At 46.5% G+C, this 22,050-nt stretch overlaps 1 protein-coding gene across 2 annotated transcripts in view; it reads left to right on the top strand.

Moving 5' to 3' along the window:
- The window catches only part of ELAPOR1 (endosome-lysosome associated apoptosis and autophagy regulator 1), a 74,232-nt gene extending 54,620 nt beyond the window's left edge, over positions 1-19,612 (top strand). For both annotated transcript variants that reach the window (XM_065927495.1, XM_065927503.1), the window contains 14 exons: positions 2,365-2,542; positions 3,241-3,369; positions 3,770-3,860; positions 6,145-6,250; positions 6,507-6,644; positions 7,395-7,658; positions 10,484-10,657; positions 12,908-13,088; positions 13,399-13,495; positions 14,184-14,285; positions 16,124-16,250; positions 16,327-16,505; positions 17,239-17,404; positions 18,525-19,612. In XM_065927495.1, coding sequence (XP_065783567.1) covers positions 2,365-2,542; positions 3,241-3,369; positions 3,770-3,860; positions 6,145-6,250; positions 6,507-6,644; positions 7,395-7,658; positions 10,484-10,657; positions 12,908-13,088; positions 13,399-13,495; positions 14,184-14,285; positions 16,124-16,250; positions 16,327-16,505; positions 17,239-17,404; positions 18,525-18,593 — 2,001 coding nt within the window. In that variant the 3' untranslated portion in view covers positions 18,594-19,612. The remainder of the gene's footprint in view (positions 1-2,364; positions 2,543-3,240; positions 3,370-3,769; positions 3,861-6,144; positions 6,251-6,506; positions 6,645-7,394; positions 7,659-10,483; positions 10,658-12,907; positions 13,089-13,398; positions 13,496-14,183; positions 14,286-16,123; positions 16,251-16,326; positions 16,506-17,238; positions 17,405-18,524) is intronic.
- Positions 19,613-22,050: the final 2,438 nt, after the last annotated feature.

The raw sequence follows: 22,050 nt of genomic DNA, 5'->3' as shown, positions 1-22,050 counted from the left end.
AGTCCGGTCCTTAATGGCAATTGTTCTTATAGTTATCTCTTACTGCCCGCATACTGACTGACCCCATTCTCATTTTTTGAGCAAAATCCCCTTCCCCAGCGGCCAAGCAAAATGATTAATCCTATCAGTTGTACCTTAGCCCCAGTTCTATAGTGTCTGGTGTTCTTCATGACCTTGTAAGGAATTACTGTCATTTTCTTGGTCTCAGCTGACCCACTAATTAAGAGGACAATCCTGCTCCTCTTCTCCCTCCAGGATATAACATCTGGCTGACTGTGGCTGTCTTTGCTTCCTTATGCCCCATTTTTTCCCCTCCTGGTTCAGGCCAAGGGCTTCTGGATCCATAATGTGCTCTGATGCTTGCAAGCCTGGGTATCTGCCATCCCCTGATCACCTTGGGGGCCTATAGATGAGTGGGACCAGAGCCGGTGCTCCCACCTTGCAGCCCAGCCACAGCACGGCTCAGAGAGAAGCTCTGGAGTAGACATGGTCACCAGGAGTGTCTTATGGAAGTGTCAGCCCTCGGGCCCATGCTGGTTCTGCTCAGTCTCGGAATTTCACTTTGTCTTTTAAGCTATATTTTAAAATCAAAGGATTCCTGCAATTGCCTTTATGGTCTTTGCTGTGCCTCAGTGGTTTCTCAGGGACTGGGATCGCTGATCCATTGGGGCTGCTGAGTGTGCTGTTCCAGGAGGTGGCCCAAGTCAGTCCAGTGGCTCCCCAGACCCTTCTCTCTATAAGACTCAAGGAGATGAGCTGGGTGAAGTAAGGTTAGGTCACTAGTCCAGGTCTCCGGTCACTGACTGCTCTTTACACAGAGAAAGGCTGAGCTGATCAGGGGCACAAGCTGTCTGTCCCAGAGCTCATCTTCAACAAAGGCACAACGTGAGGCCCTTTCAAGACATTGTCAAGACCTTATCCTGAATAAAATGGACTGATGCCTTGTTCACCCACCTTCTTACATGTTTGGTATGCTACATAGCGCATTTGCATCATCACCTCAATGCAATCCTTTTATCTCTTGCCCAAGGACCACACAGGAAGCCTGCCATTGCCCAACCTCACCCCTGACTCACCAGGGGCCTCCTGCAGTTCATCTGCTCTTCTCTAGCCAATGCCTCCATCAACAGACTAGGGATGGTCCTAGTAAGTGGCAGATACAGTGCTTCTCTTGTTCACTGACTTGAAGGCTGATCAGTTCTCTTGCCTTTTTCCCTCAGGTTATTTGAGATATAATTGACACATATCATTGTGGAAGTTTAAGGTGTACGAGTTGATTTGATACACTTACATATTGCAAGATGATAAGCAACATAGAGCTAGCTCACTACCATCAGGGCACATAATTACCATGTCTTTTTTGTGGTGAGAGTGTTTAATATCTACTCTCTTAATAGCTCTCAAGTATATAATACAGCATTATTAACTCTAATCACCATGCTAACTCTAATCACCTGTACCTTAGATCCCCAGAATTTTTTGATCTTATAACTGGAAGTTTGCACTCTTTAACCAGCCTCATTGCTCTTGCCTTTATGTCCCAGAGAACACAGGGTTCATGCCCCCATGGGGGATTGTTATTATGGTGCCCTTGCTAGGGTACTTTACTGATGACTCAAGCGGTAAAGAATCTGCCTGCAATGCAGGAGACTTGGGTTCAATCCCTGGGTCAGGAAAATCCCCTCAAGAAGGAAATGGCAACCCACTGCAGTATTCTTGCCTGGCAAATCCCACAGACAGAGGAGCCTGGTGGGCTACAGTCCATGGAGTCACAAAGAGTTGGACATGACTGAGCACGCATGCAATGCAATGCGTGACAGTGCTAGACAGTGAGCCAGCTCCCTGAGGGCACAGGCCACGTCATTCATCTCTGAGTCACATGTTTATATTAGACTTTCTATAGATGTCTACTGAATAAGTGAAAAAGCAAAGAAAATACTTAGAAGACAAATCGGGACACCTCAGCCGTCCTCTATTCCCCCAGGGGTTACCTAAGCCACTCCCACTCCATGCCTTTTTGTGTTCTGGGATTTTCACCAGCTGCTTTTCCTGTGACACTTTAGTATTAATAATAAGATTCTACACCGGAATGAGGGCTTTCTCTGGAGGAAACTGGTCCCCTCTTCCCATCCAACACACAGGCCTATCCTTCTTCATCCCAGTCCATTCATTCAGCAGATATTCACTGAGCATGACCGCATGCCAGGCACTAAACAATGTGCCTGAGATACACTGGTGACCCAAACCAAGTTCCCCACCCTGCTGGAGCTTTCATTAGAGCCCAGAATCCCCCCATCCTCAAGGTAACTTCCTGAAGATGTGCTAATGCCTCACAGCAGGCTGAGTCGGGCTCTGTTTCTGCAGACGCAGCTCATGTACAAATGGGCCCAGCCAAAAATCTGCAGCGAGGATCTGGAGGGTGCGGTGAAGCTGCCCGCCTCTGGCTTGAAGACCAACTGCCCACCCTGCAACCCAGGCTTCTTCAAGACCAACAGCAGCACCTGCGAGGCCTGCCCTTATGGCTCTTACTCCAACGGCTCCGGTAACCCCTCTCCCATCCCGCTCCCTGCCTCACTCCATTCCCATGCCACACATGGGGGTGGGCCACATGGGCACTCAGCATGTCAACTGAACTCACACCATGTCCTTCCGAGGGAGGCAATAAGGGCCAGGCCACCTCTGAGGACCACATTCAGAAGAGAGGTCAGCGCGGGCCCTGTCTGTGAGTCCACCTGAGAATTGCCTGCCTCCCTCCTCATTCCAACTGCGAATGTGACTCAGGCCTGAAGGGGCACACTCCTCACAGCAGAGGCTTCCAGCATGTGGCAGGGATGATAGCTAGAAGGTTTGGGAAGCTGGGATGGCCACCTTGTCACAATCAGAATTTGAAGGAGAGGAGCTGGGGGGATCTATACCTATTAATGTGAAGGCATTTGCTGATGACAATGTGACAAATAATATGAACTATATATATTAGACTAGAAGATACACTCAAGCTTTGAAATTAATAATTTGATGGGCAAGTAGGGTACTGGAATATGGAATGAAGGGTCAGTCTTTACATCCCAAGTTTGTTAAACTCACTGTCAGAATGTTTTTGAGTTAGCTGGCTGTTAACTGTACTCAGCAACACCTCTGTGGGGCTGCCCACCACTGTTGCCACTTGTCTATGCAACAACAGCTCCAGTCAGGGTGGCTGCAGCCTTCCTGCTGAATGTGTGGATCTTGTGGCTCCCCCAGATTGTAGCCACTGCCCAGCAGGGACCGAACCTGCCGTGGGATTTGAATACAAATGGTGGAACACGCTGCCCACGAACATGGAGACGACCGTCCTCAGCGGGATCAACTTTGAGTACAAGGGCATGACAGGTAAGTACCTCCTCTGACCAAGAGCTCTCAGCTAGCTGCCCTGCCAAAGGGGTTCTTCCTAGCTCACAGTTCTTCATAACAGTGATGTCTAGAGAAAAATGAGCTGATCATGCTCATACTCCCTTGAATGCTCCACTCCCCAGGGACAAAGAACATATAATCTGCAAACTTTAGCTTTAGAGACAGAACTAGAAACAATACACACACTGCAGAGGTCTTGCTCTGAGAGTTTCGGAGTTTTTGACCAAAGCAGCCTGAGAAGTAACATGGTTTGTGTTGGGTGATGGTTCTGGATGCCTCAAAGGATGGTGCTATTTCTCTTCCAGAGTGTCAGTTGGGTGCACACCTGCCCTGCACCTGAGACCACTGGGCGTTAACTCATATCCTTCTCCTTTTCCAGGCTGGGAGGTGGCGGGTGACCACATTTATTCAGCTGTTGGAGCTTCAGACAATGACTTCATGATCCTCACCCTGGTCGTGCCAGGATTCAGGTGAGAAACACAAAACTAAGGGGAAACCACACCCCCCTTGGCCACATCCAAGTCCCACACAGTTTGGAGTGTTGTAGACGAGAGGGCTTCTGGTGTGCAGAAGTGTCAGGCCAGAACAGAGAACGGGACTTCCTGGGATTCTCTGGGACTTCCTGGGTTAAGACTCTGTGTTTCCAGTGCAGGGGATACAGGTTCAGTTCCCTGGTTGGGGAACTAAGATCTCACATGCTGTAAGGTCCAGCCAAAATTAATAAACAAGTAAAAATTTTTAAAAATTAAAAAAAAAAAACAGTTTAAAAAACAAGAAAAGAACAGAGGAGACCACAGTAATGGTCTGATAAAGTTAACCTGAGTGCTGACACGTTCTTAGTTGCTGCCCACGTTGATTACCTACTGGTTCTCCTATCCCATCTAGCTTTTCCTACCATTTGGCCCCATTCTACTCAAATTCTTCCTCCTCAAAGCATCAGATAAGATTTTAAAACCTGTAAAAAATAGGGCCAGAAGTGCCCGTAGATAGTTCATCTTTCAATGGGACAAGAAGATTGGTTTTATTTATTTATTTTTGGCTGCATTGGGTCTTAGTTGCGGCATGTGGGCTCTTTCATTCTGCTGCACAGACTCTCTGGTTGCGGCGCCTGGGCATCACTAGCTGCAGCATGTGGGCTCAGTTGCTCCACAATATGTGGGATCTTAGTTCCCAAAGGTTGGACTGTGTCCCTGTATCGCAAGGTGGCTTCTTAACCACTGGACCACCAGTGAAGTCCCTGGGAGGGATTGCTCTTGTTGTTATATTTATCCCCATCTCCCAACAACACTTAGGATAACAAGCAGTTTGTTTGCCATTAAAAAAGCCACTACAGGCAGAGTGGTCCAGTATAAGGAAAACTAGACTAAAAGACAGGGCGCTTGAATTTTGCCACTTACTGGCCTGGTAAACTTGGGGAAGCCACTGTGCCCCTTTAGGCTTTGGGCTCCTTGTCTGTAAAACAAAGGGATTGACAGTCTGTGGTTTTGGCCCAACTTCAAGTGGAGATGATTCTTCCAGCCCATCAGTTCACACCACTGAGTGGACAGTAGCTGGGAACTGGAGGTCCTCAGAAGTCAATCACGTGCCCAAAACCAAGGAGAAAGCCACAAATGGGTTTTCAAAGCCCAGGTGAACTCTTCTGCCTGTATGTGCTGTATCTTTAGATGAGGGGGAACCCCTGAATCAGCATCCCAATTGCCAATCTGGCTTCTCCATTCCCTCCTTCAAGCTCCCTCCTTCCATCCCGGGCACAGTGCTCAGCCACAGTACTTGCTCGAAAGGTATTAGGTTCCCTTCCCTTCATTTACATTACTCAGAGCTGAACAGCTATATCTTATGTTTCTGAGGGAAGCAAACTTCTTAGATTCTTGGGAGATAACACCCACCAAACTACTTTTCAATTTGCAAATATGATGATAGTAGTAAAGCATTTTCTAACCCCACTCGCCCCACCCTGCCATCCCCACCTATCAGGCATGGCTCTCTCTTTCCCCAAAGAAGGACCAGGCTGAGAACTTTGCTAAAAAAGCTATGAATCGAAGTACCTGCTCATTTGACCAGGGCAAAACCCCCACAGTTCAGGTGGAGATGGGGAGGGGGTTTGAACTGCTGAGTGAGTGTAGACAATTGATGTCTTATGCTAGCAGTCCTTCTTCAACTTTAACATGCATATGGATCACCTGGGGGTCACGTTAAGCTGCAGATTCTAATTCAGTAGGTCTGGAGCCCGCACTCTGCTAGCGAGGCTATTCAGCATTTTAGAAAGTACTTCCACATCTGTTATGCCTTTGGATCACACCACAATGATGGGTTTCCCAGTCACACTAGTGGTAAAGAACCCACCTGCCAACGCAGGAAATGCAAGAGACGTTCAATCCCTGGGTCAGGAAGATCCCCTGAAGGAAGGCATGGCACCCCACTCCAGTATCTTGCCTAGAGAATCCCATGGACAGAGGAGCCTGGTAGGCTACTGTCCGTAGGGTCACAGAGAGTCGGACATGAGTGAAGTAACTTAGCACGCATAATGATGGGAGGTAAATAAGAAAGATATTATCACCTTTTTACAGATAAGAAAGGCACAGTTTAGCTAGATCAAGTTCAGACAGCTAGGATGATAGAATTGGATTTAGTTCATGTTCTTTCCAACATACTTAGAACTTAATCCTGTCCCCCAGCAGACCCTTTGCTGCCATCTGGTCTCTTCACTAAGCACTGTCTGGCCCCTGGAACCGACTTTTGATTTCTGCCCCACAGACCTCCACAGTCAGTGATGGCAGACTCAGAGAACAAAGAGGTGGCCAGAATCACATTTGTTTTTGAGACCATCTGTTCTGTGAACTGCGAGCTCTACTTCATGGTGGTATGTTTTCCTTCCTTTGTCTGCCTTGGGGCTTCCGGGAAGGTTGGCCCCTCTGCCCTGTTGGTGCATCAACATAACTGACACCCCTGCTTACAGTGATTTTGTAGACAAGGAGCCCAACTATTTGTCAGGGACTGCACCATTTAACATGGGTCTAGCCCACTGTGATGGCCCCCAGGCTGGCAGCGGTATGGGCACCCTCTCCCCACAGTTGCCCAGCCATCACGCCTTCTTCATTGGTCTGTCTTGGGTTCAGGGTGTGAATTCTAGGACCAACAGTCCCGTGGAGACGTGGAAAGGTTCCAAAGGCAAACAGTCCTATACCTACATCATCGAGGAGAATGCTACCATGAGCTTCACCTGGGCCTTCCAGAGGACGACTTTCCATGAGACAGTAAGCTCCTCCCCTTCCTCAGATGCTCCGCACCCAGAGAGACCTCCTAATGTGGAAGGATTCCTACTTTAGCTTAAGTATGCGGTTGAGCTTCAGAATCCAGTGATTAGAAGACTTGTAAGGAGTCAAGCCAGCCCCTGAGGAGCATCCAGCCTTGTCCAACTGACCCTGGAAACTCCTAAAATCACCTGTCCCTCCTCAGGAGACCTGTCCTGAGGACATATGTGGTACCTGACCTGGTGTACCCTGTTCAGTCTTGTTCTTGCTTTAATAATAATAACTCTGGTTTTATTATCTTAACTCTAAGTAATGTAAGTTCACTGAAAGAAAACTTAGAAATAAGCAAAAAGAAGAAAACCACCCATAATCCTACTGCCCAGAGATAACCCAGTTAGCATATGGAGTATCTTCTATATAGTCTTTATTTCTCTATAAATACTTTTTTTCTCTTATAAGGGGAAAAAATCTGCTTTTTAAAAAAATATGAATACCTACTATATGTTTCCCCATGGTACTGAATATTTTTATACATCATCTAAATTGTTCAGTCCTTACTTTAAAATGACAAAAAGTGCACGTTAAAAGATACTGTTAGGTGAGTAGAAAGAACAGGGTGCTTCTAAAGATTTTTCTCAAGTATCACAGGATAAAAAAGATTAAGTCATACTCTGTTATTTCCAGAGCACTCAGTTGCTATTTCTCAGGCCAAGGCAGGCCAAGCTCACTCTCCCCTTGTGTCTTTGTTTCCAGGGAAGAAAGTATACCAATGATGTTGCCAAGATCTACTCCATCAACGTCACCAACGTCATGGACGGGGTGGCTTCCTACTGCCGTCCGTGTGCCCTGGAAGCCTCTGACATGGGCTCCTCCTGCACCTCTTGTCCTGCTGGCTACTATATTGATCGGGATTCAGGAACCTGCCATCCCTGTCCCCCTAACACGATCCTGAAAGCCCACCAGCCTTATGGCGCCCAGGCCTGCATGCCCTGTGGTCCAGGGACCAAGAGCAACAAGGTGCCAGTAGTTGGCTAAGCATCCTAACTTTGCGTCTCTGAACAGGCCAGCTCAGATGGTGCCAGGTCCTGGGTGGTGTTCTTAAGGGGCTGATACCCAAGCACTCCCCCTAGTACATTCCCAGGTTAGAGTCCTAGAGGAAACCTATCCAGGGTGTGACCATAGAAGGAGAGTTCTCAGCTTGTACTGGTTGGTTTTCAGGGTCTGGGTCTCAGTCAGCGACAAGTCTCATCTTCAGGTGCTGGGTAATGGAGATCTGTGGCCCTCTGGTCCAGTGCGTTATTTGGCATCTGTGCAGAGACCCAAAGGGAAGCAGTAATGGGACTTGTGGTCCAAATTCAGCCTACTTCTTTCCAGCTTGTTATTGCAGGAATTTGCTCCCCCGCTCTTGGGAATGGTAACCCCCCTTTGTTGGGTCATTGCTGTCTCCCCTTCCAGTGCTGTTGCCCCAGGCATTTTCTGAATCTGAGAAAGTGAATCCTGTGACCAGAAGTTCTTAGTTATTCATTAATGCTTTTCAATGAACTTGTATTTTACTGATCAGAACCCAGTGGCTACAAATTTGTAAGACACCACGCCATCTGCAGACATTGCTCAGTTCAGCTGTGCAGTAAGTGCGGCAGTCCTGCAGATCCCTGGCCACCTCACTGGGACTCCCTGGACTCTTGCCACAAACTTCCTCCCCCCAGCCTCTTCTGCTGTAAAGGGAGGGATTGACAGTTGTGTGAGGCCATTAACACATGACGACCTTAAAATGAGCAAGAAAGGGGTTTATGGTTCAGTTTCCTATAAAGAGACTTGGAAAAAGGAATCTGGGGGTCAGTGAATTTTAAGTGGGGGAGGGTGGACAGACTTGTAGCTTCTCTTCTGCCATCCTGGGCACCCTTCTTCCACTTCAGTTCAGTTCAGTCACTCAGTCGTGTCTGACTCTTTGCTACCCCAGGGACTGCAGCACGCCAGGCCTCCCTGTCCATCACCAACTCCTGGAGTTTATTCAAACTCATGTCCATTGAGTCAGTGATGCCATCCAACCACCTCATCCTCTCTCGTCCCCTTCTCCTCCCGCCTTCAATCTTTCCCAGCATCAGAGTCTTCTCAAATGAGTCAGCTCTTTGCATCAGGTGACCAAAGTACTGGAGTTTCAGCTTCAACATCAGTCCTTCGGATGAACACCCAGGACTGATTTCCTTTAGGACGGACTGGTTGGATCTCCTTGCAGTCCAAGAGACTCTCAAGAGTCTTCTCCAACACCATAGTTCAGAAGCATCAATTCTTCGGTGCTCAGCTTTCTTTATAGTCCAACTCTTACATCCATACATGACTACTGGAAAAACCATAGCCTTGACTAGACAGACCTCTGTTGGCAAAGTACCGTCTCTGCTTTTTAATATGTTATCTAGGTTGGTCATAACTTTTCTCCCAAGGAGTAAGTCTTTAAATTTCATGGCTGCAGTCATCATCTGCAGTGATTTTGGAGCCCCCAAAAATAAAGTCTGCCACTGTTTCCACTGTTTCCCCATCTATTTGCCATGAAGTGATAGAACTAGATGCCATGATCTTAGTTTTCTGAAGGTTGAGCTTTAAGCCAACTTTTTCACTCTCCTCTTTCACTTTCATCAAGAGGGTCTTTAATTCTTCACTTTCTGCCATAAGGGTGGTGTCATCTGCATATCTGAGGTTATTGATATTTCTCCCGGCAATCTTGATTCCAGCTTGTGTTTCCTCTAGCCTAGCATTTCTCATGATGTATTCTGCATATAAGTTAAATAAGCTCGGTGACAATATACAGCCTTGATGTACTCCTTTTCCTATTTGGAACTAGTCTGTTGGTCCATGTCCAGTTCTAACTGTTGCTTCCTGACCTGCATACAGGTTTCTCAAGAGGTGGGTCAGGTGGTCTGGTATGCCCATCTCTTTCAGAATTTTCACAGTTTATTGTGATCCACGCAGTCAAAGGCTTTGGCACAGTCAATAAAGCAGAAGTAGATGTTTTTCTGGAACTCTCTTGCTTTGTCAATGATCTAGCAGATGTTGGAAATTTGATCTCTGGTTCTCCTGCCTTTTATAAATCCAGCTTAAATATCTGGAAGTTCACAGTTCACATATTGCTGAAGCCTGGCTTGGAGAATTTTGAGCATTACTTTACTAGTGTGTGAGATGAGTGCCATTGTACGGTAGTTTGAGCATTTTTTGGCATTGCCTTTCTTAGGGATTGGAATGAAAACTGACCTTTTCCAGTCTTGTGGCCACTGCGGAGTTTCCTAAATTTTCTGGCATATTGAGTGCAGCACTTTCACAGCATCATCTTTCAGGATTTGAAATAGCTCAACTGGAATTCCATCACCTCCATTAGCTTTGTTCATAGTGATGCTTCCTAAGGCCCTCTTGACTTCACATCCCAGGATGTTTGGCTCTAGGTGAGTGCCTAGTGCTGTTTTCTGCTTGAATGTAAGAAGGGCTATCTTGTATCTTGAGGGAGTTTTATAATCTAGGCATAGGAACAAGGTACAGAATCTGATCCAACTACCTACTGAAAAATGAGAGGTTTATTTTTATTTATTTTTTTTTAAATGAGAGGTTTATACATCATTTATGTGCTAATACTGGAATGGCAATGGCTGGAATATATGTGCTAATACTGGAATGTGCATCTGCACACAGCCTCCCTAGCTCCTGTTTCAGATCTTTCAATGCCCACCCCAATCCACACTTGCTCTTCTCTCCCCCTGCCTGGGCTGCACCAGGCTGGGGTGAGTGGTGCCGCTCTCCACGGCCCCCCGAGGCCCTGCCCGTGGAGCCAGCCTGATGGACCCCTCTCCCCTCAGATCCACTCCCTGTGCTACAATGACTGTGCCTTCTCGGTCAGCACTTCGACCAGGACTTTCGAGTACAACTTCTTGGCTTTGGAAAACACCGTCTCTCTGGCTGGAGGGCCAAGCTTCACTTCCAAAGGGCTGAAATACTTCCACCACTTTACCCTCAGTCTCTGCGGAAATCAGGTAAGCTGTATAGGTGCTGACGGCGTGGGAACGGAAAGGGGGCGCCAGCGAATCAGAGGCCAGAGGACGTGGGAGGTCCAGAGAGCAGCGGATGGGGCAGATTCAGAGATTTCCAAATGATTATTATTCTTCCTGAGGACTTTCTCCTCTAAGATCAAATCATTTGGTTATAAACATTTAGGAAAATGAACATGTTTAAAATCAGGTGAGGGGAATTAAAAACTAAATTAAATAAAATAATGTGTGGGCAATTCCTTGGCAGTCCAGTGGGTAAGACTTGGTATGTTTCCTGCTGGGGCCAGGGTTCGATCCCTGGTCAGGGAACTAAGATCCCACAAGCCGCACAGCACAGCCAAAGTAAGTTAATTACTTAAATAAAATAGAGTAACTTGTACATTAACTCCTCCCTGACCTTTATTCCCTCAAAATGATTATATAAAAACTATACTCCTATATCAACTATACTTTGGTTTAAAAAAAAAAAACCACTATGCAGGAGAAAGACTTTTTTCCTTAAAAAAGTAGTCTTCAGAAATCATGACACCTGTCTTTTGTTTTCTAGAAGCTGGATAAAATAAACTACTCATAATTTCATCTACATGTCTCTTTGCTGACACTACATGTTACCATTAGCATTTCAGGATGCCGCAAATATTTTGGATGCGAATTTAAAAGGTGGAAATATTTGTAAAGGGTAATCACACCACCACTGCACTTGACTAAATTACTAACAAGCCATGATCAGTGGTTGGAAAGTTAGTTTCAAATGTTGCAAAATAAACAACATCTTGAGCATTTAATCTGTAACTCTGTGTAGAGGTAAGGCCTTTACACCACACAGCTTCTACCCATCTTCTGCAGCATGCAAAATAGCTGGTTTGTGTTTTTAGAGAGAACATGCTAAGAAATAAACTATCTATGAAAGATTAGAGACAAATGTCTCTTTCCCGTTTTTATTTTATTTTTTTTTTTTCTTTCCCGTTTTTAAAAAGTCTTTGAAGAAGTTAAAAGAAAGCCTCTGAAGTGACAGTTAGTGATAACTTGGGAACTGGAGACTAATAAAAGCAAGCCCCATGTAGCAAAAGGTTCATTCAGTGAGTTGGGAGAGAAAAGATGAGAATTTAGAGAGTCTGTGAGTTTTATTTTCTTTGCTCCCTTATTCTTATATAATGTAAAGATACCTTTCTGTTCTCATGTTCCTTTTCTGTTTCTTACAATCTTGAAAACAAAGTAAGACACCAGATTTAGCAACTTGGGTCTATTTCTAATTAAATTTATCATTTTGAAAATCCTACATTCTAAATGCTTAGTCCACTTCAATTTAAAATATTGAAAAAATGACCTTCTATTAGCAAACAAATTATAATTCATCTTCTATAAATTTAAAGGATTTTGAAGGAAAAATATCTCAATATTTCTTCTATTACAAAATCTCGAGGAAGGAGTCCAGTTCCCACTGTTCTCTTGAGTTCTACTCTATAGATTTTGTGTTGTTACAGACTGGAGGAGAAGCGGTCTTTCTTTTGCTGATAAATATTTTTAAATGGAATAGGTTCCAACTGGTCCTAAGATGTTCTACCTCAAGGCAGGGAGAAGGCTGGTTATGGGGTTTGTTTTAACCGCCAGAACACTCTGGAAAGTCCTCCCAAGATGAGAAAAGAAAGTGTTAGTCACTCAGTCTTGTCTGACTCTTTGCGACCCCATGGACTGTAGCCCACCAGGCTCCTCTGTCCATGGAATTTTCCGGGCAACAATGCTGGAGTGGGTTGCCATTTCCTCTCCCAAGATAAGTATGGTAGAATCACAGCTCCAAGGAAGACATGGAGGGTGAATGGGAAGCAGGCCAGATGCCCAAATCAATTTCATGAGATCAGCTACACATTTCAGGATCTGCCTAGAAATCTGGCTAGGATAAGGAAGGCCCTTAACTGGTAGGCTGGTAGATTGATCTGCCAATCAGTTTGCCGCCATCACAACCCTGCTCATAAGGGGCTCCAGGATGATTCCAAGGAAATAGACTGGGGATCTCTGGGCCAGAGTTCCAGAAACTAGGACACCTAGGCCTTATTCTTAGCTTTTTTTATCTTTTAAAATCTGTCTTGTAATTAGAACGGGGATGAATCATTCCACTGCAGCATGCTCTTAGAAGGCTGAAGTTTTAAATGTAGAAAAACTGTTTCCTGTTCCCTTTTGGGAGTTCTTCTGTGATCACTCATTCTCTCCCACTTCCTCCTGCACCCCCCTGCCCAGGGTAAGAAAATGTCCGTGTGCACTGACAATGTCACCGACCTCCGGATCCCCGAGGGTGAGTCAGGTTTCTCCAAACCCATCACAGCCTACGTGTGCCAGGCAGTCATCATTCCCCCAGAGGTGACAGGCTACAAGGCCGGCGTGTCCTCGCAGCCTGTCAGCCTCGCAGACCGGCTTATCGGTGAGTAACTCAGTCTTTCTCACCTGTTTGAATATGTGTCTGTGTGCAGAGAGAGTGAATGAGGCTCCCAGACTCTGAGCTAAAAGGCCCCAGGTGAGGGGCCCAACCTCCCGACCTCTGTTTCCCACTCCATCCCGGGGTACCAAGGGCCCCTGGGGCCACTGATAAACCTTTGGTTTGCCCTCTCCTGAGCCACTTAGGAATGTGATGAGAGGAAGGAGGGTGGGATGTGAACAGGTGTTGGAAGAACTGAAGTGGTTGCCAGCTAAATGCTACTAGTGAGAACTAATTAGGAGCTCTAATTTGGCAGGGGTGACAACAGATATGACTCTGGATGGCATCACCTCCCCAGCTGAACTTTTCCACCCGGGGTCCCTGGGAATACCGGACGTGATCTTCTTTTATAGGTGAAAATGAGAGGCCGGGCTAATGCAAGTGAAGCTCAGGGCTTCTCCGAAATCTCTGTGGCATCCCTCCCTCTTTAGCCACCTGCTGCTTATCAAGCCAGAACAAGATCTAGCAGACCCGCCCAGCAGAGAGCTATAAAGGTTGAGAGTTCCCCAGCCCAGCTACTTGAGTATTACTGTAGGGGCAGGTGTGCCCCTGGTGGCACCGAGAAATACTGGATGACCTCGGGTGGACAACCCATCCCGCCTAGGGAGATTCCAGTGTTAATGCATCTGCTAGCCTTTCCTAGCACTTCCCCAGTGGCTCAGTGGTAAATAGTCCACCTGCAATGCAGCAGACACAGAAGACAATAGGTTTGATCCCCGGGTTGGGAAGATGCCCTGGAGGAGGGCATGGCAACCCACTCCAGTATTCTTGCCTGGGAAATCCCATGGACAGAGGAGCCTGGTGGGCAACAGTCCATGAGGTCGCTGAAGAGTCAGACATGCCTGAGCAACTGAGCACGGCACAGCCGTTCCTAGACCAGTGCATTTCCCCTTGACCACATCTCCCTGACCCCCCACTCTCTCCTATGTGTCACACCAGACTTCCCCAGCCAGGTGTCTGTTCCATGCTGACTTCACTTAGCAGCTCTCCAATGGCACCAATGAGTGACTCCTTCCCCCATGGGGACTGTTTGCTCTGCAGGTCCAATGATGTGACCCAGTCTTGCAGCTCTGGGAGATCAACCACCATCCGAGTCAGATGCAGCCCACTCAAGCCTGCTCCTGGGAGTCTGTCACTGCCAAGGTAAAGGGATGTGACACAGTCTCCCTTCCTTGACATCACTCCATCCCAAGAACCAAACAGAGATTACTGAAGAAGAGCAAAAGAGAAAACTGTCTGAGCTCCATTAATGGGCTCTTGGGGACACAGTCATGGCTCCAAACCCTCGATCTTTAGATGTCAAGGATGGAGCAGAAGAGTAGAAGCTACCCTCACTCTCTAGAGCGTGCAGGCAGCTGCATAGCAGAGGGACTAATGGCTAGAGCTGAGGGTCAGATTCAATTCCCCTCCTAGACTTGCCAGCTCTGTTATGGATATAGCTCTTATCTTATCTAGGCCTCTTCTTCTTTATTTGCAAAATGGGGATAATAATAAATTCCTTCAGGGGGTTGTTATGAGGATTAAATGAGATAATGAGACAAGATAATGAGATAATGTGCTTAGTCGCTCAGTCACTCTTTGTGACCCCAAGGACTGTAGCCCACCGGGCTCTTCTGTCCATGGGGATTCTTCAGGCAAGAATACTTGAGTGGGTTGACATAACCTCCTCCAAGGGATCTTCCCAACCCAGGGATGGACCCCTGCAGGGTCTCCCACACTGCAGGTGGGTGCTTTACTATCTGAGCCACCAGGGAAACTCAACGAGATAATAGATCCTTCCTACTATCAAATTAGTAAATGTTAGGGAATCCTAAGAATCTCTCTACAGCCAAAGACCCAATTCTGAATGTAATAGCCAAGGGCACTAAATCAAGGACTCTTGAACTAATTTGATTACAGTACCCTTCCCCCCAGGCTTCCCTGGTGGGTCAGTGGTAAAGAATCTGCCTGCCAATGAAGGAGATGAGGGTTCAATTCTCCAGGAAGATCCCCTGGAGAAGGAAATGGCAACATACTCCAGTACTCCTGCCTGGGATACCCCATGGACAGAGGAGACTAGTGGGCCACAGTCCATGGGGCTGCGACAGAATCAGACATCACTTATCAACTAAACAACAATAACAACCTTTCCCCTACCTTCCTCTTTTCACATAACACTAACATCCTGAGGGTACCCATGTCTTGAGGAAGACGGTTTGGAAAATGCTGCTGCTAGGCAATGACTGGTCAGGGAGATGGGAAGCCAAGAGGCACGCTGTGACCCAGCAGTGGTATCAAAATGTATGGTCACTGTTCTCGTTGCAAACGTTACAGTAAGTACATTGCAGAGAGCAGGGACCTGAAGTTCATTCTCGAACACTGGCCCCTCACACCCAGCGCTCCACAGGAAGCTCTACACACTGCTGTATGTAAAATGGATAGCCCACAAGGTCCTACTGCACAGCTCAGGGAACTCTGCCCAATGTTATGTGGCAGGCTGGACGGAGTTTGGGAAGAATGGACACATGTACATGTGTGGCTGAGTCCCTTCACTGTTCACCTGAAACTCTTACAACATTGTTTGTTAATCGGCTATACCCCAATAGAAAATAAAAACTTTAAAATGAAAGAAAAAGTGAAATGAAAGAAAGAAAAAGTGACTTTTGCAAAACATCCCATGTCCGTGGGGAGAACAGGAGCTTCTGAGGGCTTAGCTGGGTAACTGTGCTAGAGCTCAGACTGCTTACATGAGTTCTCATCTGATGTTGGCAGAAACATATGGGCAGAGGGTGGGGGCCCTGATGAAGGCTGGAAAGGCCTCTTATCATCAGGGAAATCAGAGAGCTAAACTAAGGCTAAGAACTAGTTGGAAGGATCACAATGGAACTGACAGTTTGACAAGGAGAAGACAGATCGGGCAATTTATGAAATGATAGGACTCCAGCCAGATCTTCCCAACAGTCCAGCGAGCGTGCGCTCACGTCTCCTTTCTGCTCTGTTAGTTCGTGCTCCGATGGGACCTGCGATGGCTGTAACTTCCATTTCCTGTGGGAGAGCGTGGCCGCTTGCCCCCTCTGCTCAACTGCCGACTACCATGCTATCGTCAGCAGCTGCGTGGCCGGCATCCAGGTAGGCGTCTCTGCTTGGGGACTTCCCAGGAGACAGGCGAGTGTGATATCTGAGTTCCTTGTTTTTCTCCCAACAGAAGACTACTTACGTGTGGCGAGAACCGAAGCTGTGTTCCGGTGGCATCTCCCTGCCTGAGCAGAGAGTCACCATCTGCAAAACGATAGACTTCTGGCTGAAAGTGGGCATCTCTGCAGGGACCTGCACTGCCATCCTGCTCACCGTCTTGACCTGTTACTTTTGGAAAAAGAATCAAAAGTACGTGATGGGTTTGGGGATGGCCAGGGCTGGATCATTGAGCTGGGAGGAGAGTATCTGAGAGTATAAATTCATAGCGCTGCTCTTTGGTATTGGCCACAGTCCCTGTGACTCTGGCCAGAGGCTTGTTGAGTCACTCATCCAGTATATGCCTTGGTTATCCTGACTCCTAGGGGCTTCCCTGGTGACTCAGCAGTAAAGAATCTGCCTGCCATGCAGGAGACATGGGTTCAGTTCCTCCAGGAAGATCCCCTGGAGGAGGGCATGACAACCCACTCCAGTATTCTTGCCTGGAGAATCCCATGGACAAGGGAGCCTGGCGGGCTACAGTCCATGGGGTCACAAAGAGTAGACACGACTGAAGTGACTCAGCACACACATACACATCTTAACCCCTAAACAGGGATGGTACCACATGGCAGTCTACGAAAAGTTGTTAGATCTCAAAAGAAATGCAAAGAGAATTCTTAATTTGCTATTATTAATGATAAAAATGATTTTACAGTTTCATGATTTCTATTCAGCTTTGAGATCACAGAAACACCTAGATTTAAGGGGAAAGATCCCTGACTTGGGAATCAGATTCTCTAGCCAAATCCCCAGCCTAATACCATTTTGCTATGTTTCAGTTCCATCACCCATGGTAAGGGAATATCTCCTTTTAGCCCAACCTTTCTCCTTTTCCTTTTATTACAGTTTGGTGTCTTATCTTCCCCATTCCCTTGTTTCATAGGCTAGAGTACAAGTACTCCAAGCTCGTGATGAATGCTACCCTCAAAGACTGTGACCTGCCAGCCGCTGACAGCTGTGCCATCATGGAAGGCGAGGACGTGGAGGATGACCTCATCTTTACCAGCAAAAAGTCACTCTTTGGGAAAATCAAATCATTTACCTCCAAGGTAGGGAGGATGGCCAGTGCACTGAGGTCACCCTGGAGGCCAGGAGAAGACATCAGTCCTAGGACACTGAGACCCCCCACTGTTTAGGGACCACTGTTCTGCTCCCTACCCTCTATGCTCTTCTATCCTCCCGCCTTGAGAATCCTGGCTTCTGTCTTCTGTATTTTCACACAAATACTTTTCCCCTGAGGCCCAAGACTGCTCTGCACAAGACTCCTTCTTTGCCAACATGCACTCCAGTGGATGGGCTGTTTGGGCCTCTTAACTTCCAGAAGGAGTACTGAACCACCCATGTTGGGGTTCAGAATCAGCCCCCGTCCCCCCAAAACAAAACAAAACAATAGACCAAAAACCTTTTTGTATTTTGGAGGGAGGGGAAGGCATGACCTCTAGGATCAGCTTCTGGTAGAAGAGAGGCTCTCCTTTGGCCAGTGGAGGCTGCTGTCCCCTGGATGTCAGGCCCCTGTCCTTTGGGGGCTGAGTCACAGCTTCGTCTAAGTTGTTCACCCTTGAAGAGTTCTGAGCTGGGAGAGCTGACTCTGTATGGGTGGGTGAATGAGTCTGAAGCTCATAAACGTTAAGATAGACCACACTGTCGCTGGGCCTGGGGCAAGCAGAGAGCTTTCGAATGATTCCTCCAGGGCCATCACCCTCTGCAGCAGCCCCACTCTGCCAGCACCCACAGTTCACTGCTGCCCTGACCAATTTACCCAACCTGGGTGGGGAGGGGGGCAACAGAAAAGGAAAGGAAGGTGGGTAGGTGTTTCCTTGGCCGAATCTCATTCCCTTTGTGCTGACCTTCCCTTGGCCTCCTTAGACCTTGAATGCTTTTTGTTTAACCAATGGGAGAACAGCTTACCCTGGGACGCTTGGGTCTTCTGGAACTTCTAGAATTCAACAAAGATGCAAAGCAAGGGGTTTAAAGATATTTCTCATCCTTTGACTGACTGAAGGGAGCAAGAAGAATAGAGGCTATCTTATGTCCATGTTTCCACAAAGCCACTGAAGAAAGCAGGAATTTCAGGAGGGTTCTTTCTGTCACCTCTTTTCCATTTCTCTCCTTTGTTCCCCAAACTTGCCCATGTGCAGCAGCCAGCTCCTGTCACCATCTCTCTTTCAGAGGACTCCTGATGGGTTTGACTCGGTGCCACTGAAGACATCCTCAGGAGGCCCAGACATGGACCTGTGAGGGACACTGCCCTGCCTCACCTGCCTCCTCACCTGGGCACATCACCTTGCAAGCCTGTGGCAATGTGGGTGCCACCTTCCTGCAACACCCACTGCTGGAAATCTCTTCGTTGTGGCCTTATCAGAAGAAGTTTGAATTCCAGATCTTTGTTTTCTTTTTATAGAGTACCCAAACCTTCCTTTCTGGTTGCCTCAAACCTGCCAAATATACCCACACTTTGTTTATATATTACTCCCTCGCTTGCATCTTGTTTCCCAAAATGGACCAGCCGTCAGAGCCATAGCTTCATCTGCTCATATTTCTTATTGCTCTGGAACAAAAGTATGTCCCTTTTTAAGTACAGAAACAACTCCCCCTGTCCTCTTATTTCAGGGCAGAAGCAGCCAGGAGTTTCCCCTGATCATTGCCCTCAGCTCATGATCTTTCTGGGAGAGAGGCTGGGTGAGGAGGGTATTGGCATCCCCTGATGGACCATCCTCCTGGTTGCCTGGATTCATCTCTCCTGGATAACTGGCTCCAACTGGTATAATGGACAGGCTGGAGGCCAGATGAGTAAACCCTGGGTAAGAAAAGGCTTGATAAGCACAAAGAGGCAATAAAGGAAGGTTTTATTTTGTTTTTTAAACTGGGTACTTCATTCCCTTTTCTTGAGTAAACTATAACTGTTCTCGCTGGAACCAAAGGAAAAAGTTTTTTGAGAAAATGCCCAAAGCCCTGATGGATCTATTCTCCCCCTAGCATCACCTTTTCATTATTTCATTTTTTAAACCTCCCACCTTCTCCCTATGACACTAAAGGGAACCAGGTAAGCCCCAGTCCCAGATGTTCTAGCTTTATTCTCTATTTGCTTTACCCAAAAATGACAAAACATTGCCAGTGGGGAAAATTCCTCATCCTTCAGTACCCCATACCTAAAAGGCTTGGACCATATTGGGGAATACATGTATTATATTTTGGAAGAACACAAGGAGGTCAAGGCTTTAATGGGGCCACACTGGAAAACCAGCCCACAACGGGATGAACCTGAGGTGGCCATGGTGCCTGCCTCTAAGCTTAGTTCATCTGCTCAGCCACAGAATAGACAACCTGTAGGCTGGCCAAGAAGCGCATGGACTTCTAGCCCATGCCCCAGCAGTAAGTAGATCCAGATCAGTTTTCAAGGAGGAAACACTGGGGGAGTTGGACAAGGTGTTTGTCAAACTGGGAACCCCCATACTTTCAAGCCCCTTTCTTTCCCTTCTTCTGTTCTCCTTTCCTTTGTGTGCTAAAAAGCTAAAATGACTTCTGGCCCCACCTTCTGCTAGCATCGTGCTTAAAGGTGAGTAAAGTGAATGACCTCTGTGCCCCTTTTCTTGACTTTCACAACAAGTGTAAGTGATGAGCTTTAACTAGAATGGTAAAACCAGAGCAAGAGTTTAATTTCTCTTTTTCTTTCGACTAATGGCAATTCTCTTCCCCTCACTATTTGGCTAGAATGACGTCCTGGTTCAAGGGCTCAGTTGCCCATGGTTTGTGCCTGTCTCCTTTCTCAAATGGCCATTTGGCGACCAGTTGGTAGGTCAAGCTTGGAGATGACACTTGTAAATGGTTTGTCTGCTGCATAACGATCTGCCCCTGCTGCCCTGGCAATGGTCTTATAGAAGGGTCTGTGAGAACTGGAACCCTGGTGTGGCTTCTGGCCAGAAACAGCATCACTGAAGGCAGGCAGTCCCTTTGATTCAATAAATCTAGAAGCTTTTCTTTGGTATCTAATTTCTTCCTCCTCTTGTGGGACTCAGGCTCTCAGAACCTGTGGCCATGGTGGAATTTCTCCCAATGGAGGCAGACAGTCAGCTTCTCAGTGCCAGCCTGAAGTTTTCCGTAGTCTCAACAATGCCCCAGGCATCTGCTTTTCCACCAAATAACTTTATTTTGTGACAAAGGCCACAGAAGGTACACAGACTGTGCTAGAATCAATCAGGAAAAAAATACCTACCCCGTTGGTTTCTTTCTTCTGACATCTTGAAACTGAGTGATCCTAGAGCAACCTCAAACTCCACTGACTTAATCATAATACTTCAAAGATCTCCTTTCTATATCCCTTAGTGTACTGATTTCTGCAAATATTCCCTGCATCTTGCAAGGAACTCCTGAGATGTGCTATAAGGGTCATCTGTTGCTCCCCTAGCAACTTAGACATGATAGATATTTTTTAATAGCTCTCTTGAGGTATAATTCAAATTCCATGCAATTCACTCATTTAAAACACAGAATTCAATAGATTTTAGTATACTCACAGAATTGTACACCTATTACCATAGTCAAATTTAGAACACACAGGTGTTTACTAAAAATCTTTAGTAAACTAAGACTATAGTGTTTTGCACAAGCTTTTAGGGGAGGGAGTGTGGGCTCAGGAGATAAAATATTAAATCCCATTTAGGGGAGGGGGGATCGGGATGGGGAACACATGTAAATCCATGGCTGATTCGTGTCAATGTATGCCAAAAACCACTACGATATTGTAAAGTAATTAGCCTCCAACTAGTAAAAATAAATGAAAAAATAATAATAATAAAAATAAATCCCATTTAGTTACCTAGAGTCCAAGAATACACATATAACTCTCATAGTGTAGGTGTCACCTGTATTTGGCTGACAGTACAAATGAAGACTGGTGTATTCAAGGACCAGGGGATTTCTTATGCCAACAAAACTTTTTTTTTTGTTTTGGTCTCACTCTACATTGAAGATAAGACTGACTATATTTATACAACAGAGACTTTGTAATGGATTTTTCAACTTTGTGAAACCAAATTTTTATCTCATCGAGACTGATTGGATCTCCTTTTTACTCTGTATTCCAAGAGTTTGTAGTTTGTTAGGGGATGGGTATTGCGTGTCACACTTTTTTTGTGAAATAAAAATATCCCTTTCAGTTGTTTTTCTTAAACAGGTTTGGATGAGTGAGTGAGAAATGGTAAATGCCCTTATAACTTAAGCTGAAGAGGAGGACTCTGGAACCCCAGAGTGACAGAGGAGAAAGCACACTTGGGAGCAAGAGGGACCTCTGCTACAAGCATCTCACCACCTGCTGAGGAATCAGCCAGCCATCAAAGCCTCAGTTTCCACAATAGTAAAACACACCTGATGATGCCTTACCTCCCAAGACTGGGTGAGGATCGAAAAAGGGAACACATAAAACACTGAACATGTCGATTCCATTCCCCTCCAGTTCAGTTTTCTCTTGGGTGGCACTGAGGCCAGCCACATAACAGTGTGCCTACAAAGACAGGTGAAATTAGCTTATTTGGGTATGATATTGATTATCATGGACTAGATGTGGATAAAATCCTAGAGGACACCAAGGACCCACCATTTCCCAGTGCAGCTGGATTTTCCTGCTTCTGTGCTTTGCTTTACTCCAGTTGAGGGCACTTAGTCCCTAGAAAGAATTCCCTCAGCTGGTTGGTTGTGA

This window comes from Muntiacus reevesi, chromosome 1 (assembly GCF_963930625.1).
Source record: "Muntiacus reevesi chromosome 1, mMunRee1.1, whole genome shotgun sequence".
NCBI lineage: Eukaryota > Metazoa > Chordata > Mammalia > Artiodactyla > Cervidae > Muntiacus > Muntiacus reevesi.
The sequence above is the reverse complement of the archived record's forward strand: the minus strand, read 5'-3'. Positions and strand labels throughout refer to the sequence as shown.